This window comes from Epinephelus fuscoguttatus, linkage group LG15 (genome assembly GCF_011397635.1).
Source record: "Epinephelus fuscoguttatus linkage group LG15, E.fuscoguttatus.final_Chr_v1".
NCBI classification, from domain to species: Eukaryota; Metazoa; Chordata; class Actinopteri; order Perciformes; family Serranidae; genus Epinephelus; species Epinephelus fuscoguttatus.
Window position 1 is genome coordinate 16,451,891 of NC_064766.1, and position 13,178 is coordinate 16,465,068.

The 13,178-nt window shown below is 33.4% G+C and overlaps 1 protein-coding gene across 1 annotated transcript in view; it reads right to left on the reverse strand.

Annotated features, from left to right (window-relative positions):
- Nucleotides 1-826: 826 nt before the first annotated feature.
- LOC125902627 (protein APCDD1-like) overlaps nt 827-13,178 on the reverse strand; it is a 33,586-nt gene continuing 21,234 nt past the window's right edge. Inside the window, exons 4-5 of the mRNA XM_049599123.1 lie at nt 10,775-11,096; nt 827-3,473 (exon numbers count right to left, since the gene is read on the reverse strand). Of these exons, the coding sequence (XP_049455080.1) occupies nt 3,010-3,473; nt 10,775-11,096 (786 nt within the window). The 3' untranslated portion in view covers nt 827-3,009. The remainder of the gene's footprint in view (nt 3,474-10,774; nt 11,097-13,178) is intronic.

Below are 13,178 nucleotides of genomic sequence, written 5' to 3' on the forward strand. Positions count from 1 at the left end.
TAGGTGACAAGGCCCTTTAAAGAATTGGTAAATTTTTTTATGATGACACTTTATAATGACACACAATACAATGACCTTTTTTTTTTTAATGGCACAATATACAATGACTTTTTAATGGCATACTTACCTTTTTCAAAGACTTTGTTGTTATTTTTAGAACACTTTTTTGGCATGCAATACTTTGACTTTTTGTGTCATACCATACTGTGGCTTCTTTGTCTTTTTAACATACAATGCCATGATTTTTTTTAATGTCCTGTTTTTTCATATATTATACCATTGCATTTGTAAAGGCTTTTTATGACATACAATATTATGACTTTTTTTGACATACCACCCTTTTTTAATGACTATGACACAGTAGTTTGACTTTATAATGACATAGAAGTTTTTTAAATTATTTTTTATGACATACTATTCTGTGACTTTTTTAAAGACTATGCCGTGCTATACAATGACATTTTTTTTTTGTAGCATACTGTTCTATGACTTTATCACATGCTAAACTATAACTTTTAAAAACACTTTTACGGTATGCCATACTATGACTTTTCTTAGAACTTTTGATGACATACAATACTGACTTTTCTTAATGACATACTATGACATTTTTTAAGACCTTTTATGACAATGACATTTTTAAAAAATGTTATGACACAATACTTTTTTTTTTTAGATATACTATAGGTGCCTTTTATTGTTTTGTTTTTTTTACAACAATGTGACTTTGTTAAATTACTTTTTTCATATTGTAAGCTTCTTTGACACTTTTTAAAAGACTGACATACAATACAATGACTTTTATGCCACACTATATTTTTATACATTTTTTATGACATGGTATAATGATATTATTTTTTTATGGCAGACTTAAGTATGACTTTTTACGACATAATACACCATGGTGGCGAGACTACACCATGACTGTTAAATGTAAAATTCCATAACAGTTTGAAAGTTATAATATATTGTTAGAGGTAAGTATACAAAAAAGATACTCTAAAAAAATAAACAATAGATCAACACTGAAGAGTATCAAACCTTTAATCTTATACATGTAACCAGTTACAAAAAGACATTTCTTGGAGTCCAATACAGGGTCAGGCCTGCGCACACTGAACGAGATTCTGCACAATCAATGACAATTGTGCAATATAAGAGTTTTTCCACTGCAGGAAAAGAGTATGCTGGGATGGGGGTCTCTGTTGAGCACAGTCTGAAAGTTTTGGTTCAGTAGAAGCGTGCTGGAAAGTTCCCAAACAGGTACTGGTCCACCATCCAGACGGTGACGACATCTTTACACTGATGATGACAACACTGCAGTGAGCTTCATTAAAGTTGTGATCGAGATCCGACTGGAGATCTGAAGGGTGCTGATGACCTTTATCCTATGGAAAGGTATTTTGAATTTATTCCATTGTCAAGATTAGACAGGACCTTGAGGAGCAAAGAGCACTAATTTATGTTGTCATGTCGATTCCACACTGGAAGACTTGTTCAAGTAGCTGCACAAACTGGACAGGTAAGACATGGCCTACTACACAGTGCTTCGTAACCAGAATCAATTCTTTGTTACAAATACACAAATGTCCAGTTAAACCTAAACCTCAGTCTTCTATATTTGTTGTTACAACAAACTTTAAAGCACAATCCTGTGACTGTATTTGGAGGGATAAGACCCACATATACCAAAAACAAGGGTCTGTTTATGTCTAGTAAAAAAAAAAAGTAATACAAAGGTCAGATGTTAATGCAGTAATCCTTGTAAAACCAAAAACTGATGGACAAAAACATATTATGATACCCTTTCTGAAACTGGCAGTAAATTTGAAGTTGCAGTTTCATATGTCCCCAGATGTAGTCCTTGCTTCATTTCCTAGCACGAAATTATAGGTCCACAGTATTTCAACAGTAAATTCTTGCACTGACTGCCGAAATAGTTCACTATCAAAATGAATGACAGTATCTAAATTTTAATCGTGGAGTTAAGCTTAAACTCCCCCCCCAAACAGGGCCCAAATGTATGTATAAAAATGAATTGGAATCATTTTGTGATTTTATCATATTGTAGTCTAGTTTGTGAATTTGTGTTTACAATTTGATTAGAATCACCAAATAATCAAAAAAATTTTCTCCCATGAAACTTTTTGTTCATGTAAAGCACAACAATAAAACACATGATTGTGATTTTTCATACATTAACATTATTGATATTTATCAAAACATATTGTTAAAAGTGTAATTTTATTAAATTTAGCTCAGTCCCAATTCAAACTATTGTAACTACTGCATTGTAGCTGAAGTCTCCAGATGCTGAGACTGGCAATTTATATGCCAATTTTTAAGTGCCCATCCCAATCTGAGTATGACATAATTTCAAAATAGCCATTGATCGTATTGGCCAGCGTAGATGTAGCTCTCTGATCAGTGAGGGAATGAAATGCATGGAAGGTTATGGACTTTATTCTATCCAAGATAGCATCATGACCTTAATATGGAATAGATGACAGATAACTGCTGCTGAGTTTGTTGTACTGTAAGGCAACATTTAAAGAAACTTCTGTAAGATAAGTCGCGTAGTTCCCTTTTGCTGTAAACAGTGACTGTCCATAAGCACATCTCCTCGAGGCAGGGAGCTTATTGTCAAGAGTTCATCATAGAAAAAGTTTCCACACATTGAATCGTGTCTTTTGGCAGTACCAAGAAATGACTTGATAGTTGTAGGTAAATACACTGTATAAAACATACTCTCAGGTCTGTGTGGATATATAGACATCTTTGTATACTTGTGGAAACACAGACAAGTTGGTCTTTGGTTCCACTCTAAAGTGCTAAAGTTTCTGTGGTGCAGCAGTGTTGAGTCTTTGGTAGCTGGGAAGGAGTTCAGAGGATCAGGCGCACCAGTTTTCATCCTCTTTCACATCAGAGAAGTTTATATTTGCTGTCTGCTTTTGTAATCCACACTCTTTTCTTGTTGTGTCTTTATGTAGAAAAAGCCCAAACTGCTCTCTAGCTCTTCCAGCAGAGAAGCAGAGACATGACGAATGCAACAAGAGCCACCATGACGTGTTGCTGGCTACCTCTGTGCCATCCTGTGCAGTCATTGTGGTGCAGCAGAGGCCTGTCAATGTCGTCCGCTCTGCTGTACTCAGAGGGCTGGCTGCTTGCCGAACACTGCACCAGGGGCATCTGGTAGGAGGTGGCCCGCTTCTCCGGCCGGTCTGGGCTGGAGCCGTCGCTGGGACGCTGGCCATTGTAGAGCAGGTAACGGCCGTGGGCGTCCTGCTCCATGCGGAAAAGCTCGTATTCTGTGTGGGGGAGCCGAATGCCCAGTGCCACGCAGCCATTGGTTAAAGTGACGTCCTGCTCCACCCCGACCTGCCAGGACCCCTGCACTCCACACTCGTTACCATTGAAGACATTCAGGAGCGAGGTGGTGGCAAAGTCCATGGGAGTTACTCTCATGTGGTTTACTGGAGGAGGAAAGACACAAAGAGACCTGTTAGCTTCAAATACTTCACCTGCAAAATGATCATCTGTATAGCCATTACTCAAGCCGTGTTATGTTGAATTCATGAAGACTTTTTCTTGCATACCTCTTTGTAATTATGATCATCACTGCTAATAATTATAACTCACCAAGATACACAGTATAACATGTTAACTAGCGAGCATTAGAGACGCTGGCTCCAGCTAAACATGTACTGAACAGACTTCTCATGTAACTTTCAGAAAGAGAGAAAATAAACACATTTCCCAACATGTTGAACATTAATTTAACTTAACTGACTGTCAGAATTGCATCAACAATAAAAATGACTGAAACATAGTGTCCTGTACTGTAGCGTAATTTGGTTATTGTGTTGTACTAGTTCTTCTGAATGCATACATGTGTCAAAAACCTATATACCTGTATGATGGACTGCATTATTTTTTTGTATCATTAAACAATATCATATTTAGTATGTTCTGTGTTTGCTGCACCACACTATATATTATGTTACCCTATATTACTTAATGTCACATACTTGATCATATTTCCCATACTATGTTATACTGGTTTATTAAGTTATAAACTATATTATATTTACTGATGGAATGTAACTAAGTACATTTAGTCAAGAAGTACAATTTTGTCCAACCTGTACTTTACTGAGTTTTTCCACTTTGTTACTTTACACTTCCACTCCACAACATTTTTGAGGCAAATATTGAACTTTTCACTTCAGTACATTTATTTTGACAGCTTTAGTAACTTACAGTCAGATTATCTTTACAAAGCATCGATCAACTAATAAACTAACACTAAGATGTATTTTTATGAATTCAGATACCCAACAGTATTTAAATTATTACAATAAGGTCTTCCTTTACCAGTTGCCAAATTAAAGTGATGAAGACATTATGACATACTATACTATGACCTTTTTTGGCATACTATACTAAGACATTTTTTATGACGTACTCTACTATGATATTTTTTTGTATACTATACTAGGACATTTTGATGACATACTCTGACATTCTTTGGGATACTATACTAAGACATTTTTTATGACGTACTCTAATAGGACATTTTTTTGCATGCTATACTATGAAGTTTTTTATGACATACTATACTATGACATTTCATATGACATACTATACTATGCCATTTTTTTTGCATACTATACTATGACATTTTTTGGCATACTATACTATGCCATTTTTTACGACATACTATACTATGACATTTTTTACGACATACTATACTATGACGTTTTTTACGACATACTATACTATGACGTTTTTTACGACATACTATACTATGACATTTTTTACGACATACTATACTATGACATTTTTTACGACATACTATACTATGACGTTTTTTACGACATACTATACTATGACATTTTTTGGCATACTAAACTATGACATTTTTTAATGACATATTATACTACAATGTTTTTTTTATGACATACTATACTAAGACATTTTGTATGGTGACAAAAAATGTCATCGTATAGCATATCATAAAAATTGTTTTAATATGTCATAAAAAAGTCACAGTATAGTATGTCGTACAAAATGTCATAGTACAGTATGCCAAAAAATGTCATAGTATAGTATGTCCTATAAAATGTCATAGTATAGTATGGCAAAAAAAAAAACATAGTATAGTATGTCATAAAACATGCCAGAGTATGCCAAGAAATTTCAGAGTATGTCATTAAAAAACGTCATAGTTTAGTATGTCGTAAAAAATGTCATAGTATAGTATGCCTAAAAAACGTCATAATATTGTATGTCGTAAAAAATGTCATAGTGTAGTATGTCTAAAAACATCATAATATAGTATGTCTTAAAAAAACGTAATAGTTTAGTATGTCTTAAAAAAAATCATAGTATAGTAAGTCTTAAAAAACGTCATAGTATAGTATGTCATAAAAAATGTCATCATATAGTATGTCTTAAAAAACAACATAGTATAGTATGCCTAAAAACGTCATAGTATAGTATGTCTTAAAAAATGTCATAGTATAGTATGTCGTAAAAAATGTCATAGTATAGTATGTCTTAAAAAACGTCATACTTTAGTATGTCGTAAAAAATGTCATAGTTTAGTATGTCTTGAAAAACATAATAGTATAGGATGCCTAAAAACATTGTAGTATAGTATGTCGTAAAAAATGTCACAGTATAGTATGCCTAAAAAGGTCATAGTATAGTATGTCTTAAAAAAACGTCATACTATAGTATGTCTTAAAAAACGTCATAATATAGTATGCCTAAAAACGTGATAGTATAGTATGTCTTAAAAAATTTCATAGTATAGTATGTCTAAAAACGTCATAGTATAGTATGTCTTAAAAAATGTCATAGTATAGTGTGTCTTAAAAAACGTCATAGTATAATATGTCGTAAAAAATGTCATAGTATAGTATGCCTAAAAACGTCATAGTTTAGTATGTCTTAAAAAACATCATAGTATAATATGCCTAAAAAGGTCATAGTATAGTATGTCTTAAAAAACGTCATAGTATAGTATGTCGTAAAAAATGTCATAGTATAGTATGTCTAAAAACGTCATAGCATAGTGTGTCTTAAAAAACGTCATACTTTAGTATGTCGTAAAAAATGTCATAGTTTAGTATGTCTTGAAAAACATAATAGTATAGGATGCCTAAAAAGGTCATAGTATAGTATGTCTTAAAAAAACGTCATAATATAGTATGTCTTAAAATATGTGATAGTATAGTATGCCTAAAAATGTGATAGTATAGTATGTCTTAAAAAATTTCATAGTATAGTATGTCTAAAAACGTCATAGTATAGTATGTCTTAAAAAATTTCATACTATAGTATGTCTAAAAACGTCATAGTATAGTATGTCTTAAAAAACGTCATAGTATAATGTCGTAAAAAATGTCATAGTATAGTATGCCTAAAAACGTCATAGTTTAGTATGTCTTAAAAAACATCATAGTATAATATGCCTAAAAAGGTCATAGTATAGTATGTCTTAAAAAACGTCATAGTATAGTATGCCTAAAAACGTCATAGTATAGTATGTCTTAAAAAACGTCATAGTATAGTATGTCGTAAAAAATGTCATAGTATAGTATGTCTAAAAACGTCATAGCATAGTGTGTCTTAAAAAACGTCATAGTATAGTATGTCGTAAAAAATGTCATAGCATAGTATGCCAAAAAACATCATAGTGTAGTATGTCTTAAAAACATCATAGTATAGTATGTCATAAAAATGTCATAGTATAGTATGTCTTAAAAAACATCATAGTATAGTATGCCTAAAAATGTGATAGTATAGTGTGTCTTAAAAAACGTCATAATATAGTATGTCGTAAAAAATGTCATAGTGTAGTATGTCTAAAAACGTCATAGTATAGTATGTCTTAAAAAATTTCATAGTATAGTATGTCTAAAAACGTCATAGTATAGTATGTCTTAAAAAATGTCATAGTATACTGTGTCTTAAAAAACGTCATAGTATAATATGTCATAAAAAATGTCATAGTATAGTATGTCTTAAAAAAACGTTATAGTATAGTATATCTTAAAAAATGTCATAGTATAGTATGCCTAAAAACGTGATAGTATAGTATGTCTTAAAAAATGTCATAGTATAGTATGTCTTAAAAAACTTCATAGTATAGTATGTCTAAAAACGTCATAGTATAGTATGTCTTAAAAAATGTCATAGTATAGTGTGTCTTAAAAAACGTCATAGTATAATATGTCGTAAAAAATGTCATAGTATAGTATGTCTTAAAAAAACGTCATAGTATAGTATATCTTAAAAAATGTCATAGTATAGTATGCCTAAAAACGTCATAGTATAGTATGTCGTAAAAAATGTCATAGCATAGTATGCCTAAAAAGGTCATAGTATAGTATGTCTAAAAACGTCATAGTATAGTATGTCTTAAAAAATGTCATAGTATAGTGTGTCTTAAAAAACGTCATAGTATAATATGTCGTAAAAAATGTCATAGTATAATATGCCTAAAAACGTCATAGTTTAGTATGTCTTAAAAAACATCATAGTATAGTATGTCGTAAAAAATGTCATAGTATAGTATGCCTAAAAAGGTCATAGTATAGTATGTCTTAAAAAACATCATAGTATAGTATGCCTAAAAAAAACATCATAGTATGTCTTAAAAAACGTCATAGTATAGTATGTCGTAAAAAATGTCATAGCATAGTATGCCTAAAAAGGTCATAGTATAGTATGTCTAAAAACGTCATAGTATAGTATGTCTTAAAAAATGTCATAGTATAGTGTGTCTTAAAAAACGTCATAATATAGTATGTCGTAAAAAATGTCATAGTGTAGTATGTCTAAAAACGTCATAGTTTAGTATGTCTTAAAAAAAAAATCATAGTATAGTATGCCGAAAAACGTCATAGTAAAGTATGTCTTAAAAAAACGTCATAGTATAGTATGTCTTAAAAAACGTCATAGTATAGTATGCCTAAAAAAAACATCATAGTATGTCTTAAAAAACGTCATAGTATAGTATGTCGTAAAAAATGTCATAGTATAGTATGCCTAAAAAGGTCATAGTATAGTAGCCTATGTCTTAAAAAACGTCATAGTATAGTGTGCCTAAAAAATGTCATAGCATAGTATGTCTTAAAAAACATCATAGTGTAGTATGCCTAAAAACATCATAGTATAGTATGTCTTAAAAAACGTCATAGTATAGTATGTCGTAAAAAAGGTCATAGTATGTCTAAAAACGTCATAGTATAGTATGTCTTAAAAAAAACGTCATAGTTTAGTATGTCTTAAAAAAAATCATAGTATAGTATGCCTAAAAATGTCACAGTAGAGTAAGTCTTAAAAAATGTCACAGTATAGTATGCCTAAAAACGTCATAGTATAGTATGTCGTAAAAAATGTCATCATCTAGTATGTCTTAAAAACATCATGGTATAGTATGCCTAAAAACGTCATAGTATAGTAAGTCTTAAAAATGTCATAGTATAGTATGTCGTAAAAAATGTCATAATATACTATGTCTTAAAAACATCATGGTATAGTATGCCTAAAAACGTCACAGTATAGTAAGTCTTAAAAAATGTCATAGTATAGTATGTCGTAAAAAGTATCATAGTATAATATGTCTAAAAAAAGGTCATACTTTAGTATGTCGTAAAAAATGTCATAGCATAGTATGTCTTAAAAAACATCATAGTATAATATGTCATAAAAAACGTCATAGTATAGTATGTCTTAAAAAACGTCATAGTATAGTATGTCTTAAAAAACATCATAGTATAATATGTCATAAAAAACGTCATAGTATAGTATGTCTTAAAAAACGTCATAGTATAGTATGTCGTAAAAAATGTCATAATATAGTATGTCTTAAAAACATCATGGTATAGTATGCCTAAAAACGTCATAGTATAGTAAGTCTTAAAAATGTCATAGTATAGTATGTCGTAAAAAATGTCATAATATAGTATGTCTTAAAAACATCATGGTATAGTATGCCTAAAAACGTCATAGTATAGTAAGTCTTAAAAAATGTCATAGTATAGTATGTCGTAAAAAGTATCATAGTATAGTATGTCTAAAAAAACGTCATACTTTAGTATGTCGTAAAAAATGTCATAGCATAGTATGTCTTAAAAAACATCATAGTATAATATGTCATAAAAAACGTCATAGTATAGTATGTCTTAAAAAACGTCATAGTATAGTATGTCGTAAAAAATGTCATAATATAGTATGTCTAAAAACGTCATGGTATAGTATGCCTAAAAACGTCATAGTATAGTAAGTCTTAAAAAATGTCATAATATAGTATGTCTTAAAAACATCATGGTATAGTATGCCTAAAAACGTCATAGTATAGTAAGTCTTAAAAAATGTCATAGTATAGTATGTCGTAAAAAATGTCATAATATAGTATGTCTTAAAAACATCATGGTATAGTATGCCTAAAAACGTCATAGTATAGTAAGTCTTAAAAAATGTCATAGTATAGTATGTCGTAAAAAGTATCATAGTTCAGTATGTCTTGAAAAACATAATAGTATAGGATGCCTAAAAAGGTCATAGTATAGTATGTCTTAAAAAAAATCATAGTATAGTATGCCTAAAAACACCATAGTATAGTATGTCGTAAAAAATGTCATAGTGTAGTATGTCTTAAAAAACGTCATAATTTAGTATGTCGTAAAAAATGTCACAGAATAGTATGCCAAAACATGTAAGTAGTAGTATCCTATGACATTTTGTTGGCATACTATAATATGACTTTTTTTTGGGGCATACTATACAATGACACTTTAATGACATATTATACTATTTGTTTTTATTTTCTTTGTTTATCTGTAGTTATTTCTGAATTCCCTGTCCTGGGATAAATAAAGGCTTCTTTTATTTCCAATTTTTGTTATCTTTGCTTGAGAAAAGAATGGTCCTATTAGGGGTATCGGTGGCTTAGTGGCAGAGCAGGTTCCCCATGTACAAGGCCGCTGCCGCAGCGGCCCAGGTTCAAATCCAGCCTGTGGCCCTTTGCTGCAGAAGAAAGTGTGAACACAGCCTTTCTCCTTCAGCAGCTCTTTCCACCTGGGAAAGGCTACCCCGATGTTGACCCTTGTTTTTTTGAATTTGCTGGTCACGCTGCCTTTTTGATTCCCTTTCGCGCTTTCTTGGCGACGAAGATTCCGTCTCCCGTGATGCTGCATGTGCATGATTCTGCATTATGCTCAAAGAGTGGGACTTTGTTATGCTGCAGTAGTACCGGGGTAGTAGCGAAGCGCCTCTTGCTCCTCTCCTTTGACTTCTCAGTCATGCAGCGCTGGCCTGGCTCTCCACAAAAACGCTGAGGGTGTGGCTATTCCCTGGTAGTGCTATTTGTTCCTTGCTGGCGGATGCATTTTCAAGATGGTGAAACGTTATGGAACCTCCCAAATGACTTACCCGCCCGATGTACAATCAAATCCGAAATTCTCCTTTTGCAATAATAAGTCAGATTATTGGTGGAGGTAATAATGACATATTTATGAATGCAGACATCGATTTTTGCCAATAAACAACTGAAAATGCTACACAATGTCCCTTTAAGTCTGATTCACACTGATGATAGAGTTTACAAGGAGTTGCACACTCTTAATAAAGGTATGAAGGCAGGACAGTGAGAGGGTAGATTTGGTTCTCTAGTCACATTAAATGTTAGTCTCCTCTGAGGATTGTTAGTACTTCACTTTTGAAGAAAACACCAATATTAGATAAGAAAATAACCACTTACCTTTGAAGACAAAGTCTGTCCCACCCATCACACGGGTGGAGTGAAGCCCCCGGCTGTAGCGCCCGCGGGCGTAGATGGTGAAGGTGGGGTGTTTACAGACAGGGTCAGAGTAGTGGTAGTAGTGGCCCTCCCAGGTGTGGTTGTTGTCGTGGAAGATGAAGTGGCGAGTGAGGAAGAGGACCTCGGGGCGAACTTCACAGCGCTGGCTCACCCACTGACCGTACAGCCCGACGGTCAGGTCAGCCCGCGGTGGCAGGATGGGAGGGTGGAACTCATCTGAGCGGTAGATGATGCGACAGGCGATACAGCTATGGTCATGGTTCTGGGAGAAAAGGGAAGGGAGAGGTGAGCCTAGTATAGATACATACACCACAAAAATATTTAAGGGGAACTTCTTACATTATTCCTACTCTCCAAAAATATATATGAATATTAACAACTCTCTCCCAGATCCAAACACTATAGTGCTAAAACTCAAATTTGTGTTGTCATAAGATATAAAGTGTGGAGCTGCTCCATACACAGTGAATTGGGAAGTATGTTCTAGATGACACTGAGAGCACCCAGAGAAATGGTCTGAGTATATTGGGACATTTTCTGTGAACACTACAAAAGACCAAAGCTCATTTGGGTTTAAAAAAAGAAAGTAAATCAGGCTCCCATTCATTTTCCCCGTTAAAGGGTATTTTTGGGGGAGTTTTTCCTTATTGGCTGTGAGGGTCCAAAGGACAGAGGGATGTTGTATGCTGTAATGCACACATCCTTCTGTGCAGTGATGCAGTTGGGAGGTGTAATTCAGTAGAAATAAAATAGTTCTGACTGTTTTGACTTTGGTGTGAACTGTTCATTTAACTTGAATCATACATATAAGACACTTAAATTTAATGCTTTTAAAGACCTTTTCCAGATAATTTTTAACCAAATTTAAGACTAATTTTTGTACAAATAATCTTTTTCTTATTCAAGCATTGCAAGTAAGTATAAATTTATAGTATACAACATATATGCTCTTGTGTGGAGGTAGGCTTTATGTAGGAATTAGTTATTCGAATGAGTTAGGTTCATCTACATTTTGCCAACAGGTAAGTACAAGAATAAAGCAAAAAGACTATTAGTTTCAGTGGTAGGTTTAAAGGTTTGTAACATCAGAAATGTGGACTTTCACGCACAAGAGCTTGACTCATGTTAACAGAAAGACATTAAAATTTCAATTCAATTCAAAATTTAAGACATTTTAAGACTTTACAATTAAAAATAAACTTGTTAGAAACTGTTATGGAGACACGGTTTCTAAATTACCTATGATAGGGGAAAAAAACTTTTTGTACTGCATTTTCCAACAAGTACATTTTTTGATATATCTGCAATAAGCTAATCAGCTAATAGCATTAGTTAATGTTATAACATTAGTTTGGCTCTCATAGACACAGTTGTGTGCAAGCTCATTTTTACAGGTGAGATATAAAACCCAGTTCAGCGACCTTTTATATGATAAATGACATCATCTTTCAGGGCTGTAAAGTGTTAACAAACTCTGAGCTGAAGTTCCCACTGAAAATCACTGTATGAAAATCCAGTCATATGAAATCCGTCAGCGCTGAAAGCTTTTTTAATCCATCACCAGAATATTGTATCATGAAATCCACATAAAGGACCTCTGGCGTCTGTTCAGAGGTGAAGGAGGAAAAACTATTTCCTTCAGTCTGAATCTCTTGAGTCCTGGAAGCTAGACAAGGTTCCAGCATTTTCTCAGGGTGATCACATCATTTTACTGTTAAAGACAGATGTCTGGTCAAACTACAGCCATGACAACAGGAAGTCACACAGCGAACCACGAGCTGATCTTTCATGCTACTTACAAACAACAGCGGGAATTCCCTTCTTATCCTTATATTGGCAGAAAAATATCTATAAAAGAGCATTAATCACGTTGAATTTATATCATGTCTGGTTTAGTGGAGCCCCGGAGCAGCATGTGATTTTAGTATCCACAGACAGGACAGCTGTGGCGCTCTGGCTGCTGAAAAGACGCAAGGGCCTGACAGATTCGGAGCTGGAAGCCTTCGTCATACTGTATTCCACAAAATCTCTTCCAAAGACTGAACTCCAGGGAGGCGGTGGAGTTTTTGTTATTTGAGGGTGGTCAAAATTTAAGACCTAACCTCCCCGACCCAATCACTCTTTTCCCAGACAACATTACGTCCGCATGAGATTTATGACAAGTAAAAAGAGAAAAGGAAAGAAACTGAGAATGCTGAAAGAAGGAGAAAAACACCACGAGTATCACTACATCCTACAGATGAGATAATCCCAGTGCAGCTCCACAACTGCCTCTGAGTGAGAGGTTAATGGGACGACTGGAGGGGAGGTCTCCTGTGTGTCTGTGTGTGTGTGTGTGTGTGTG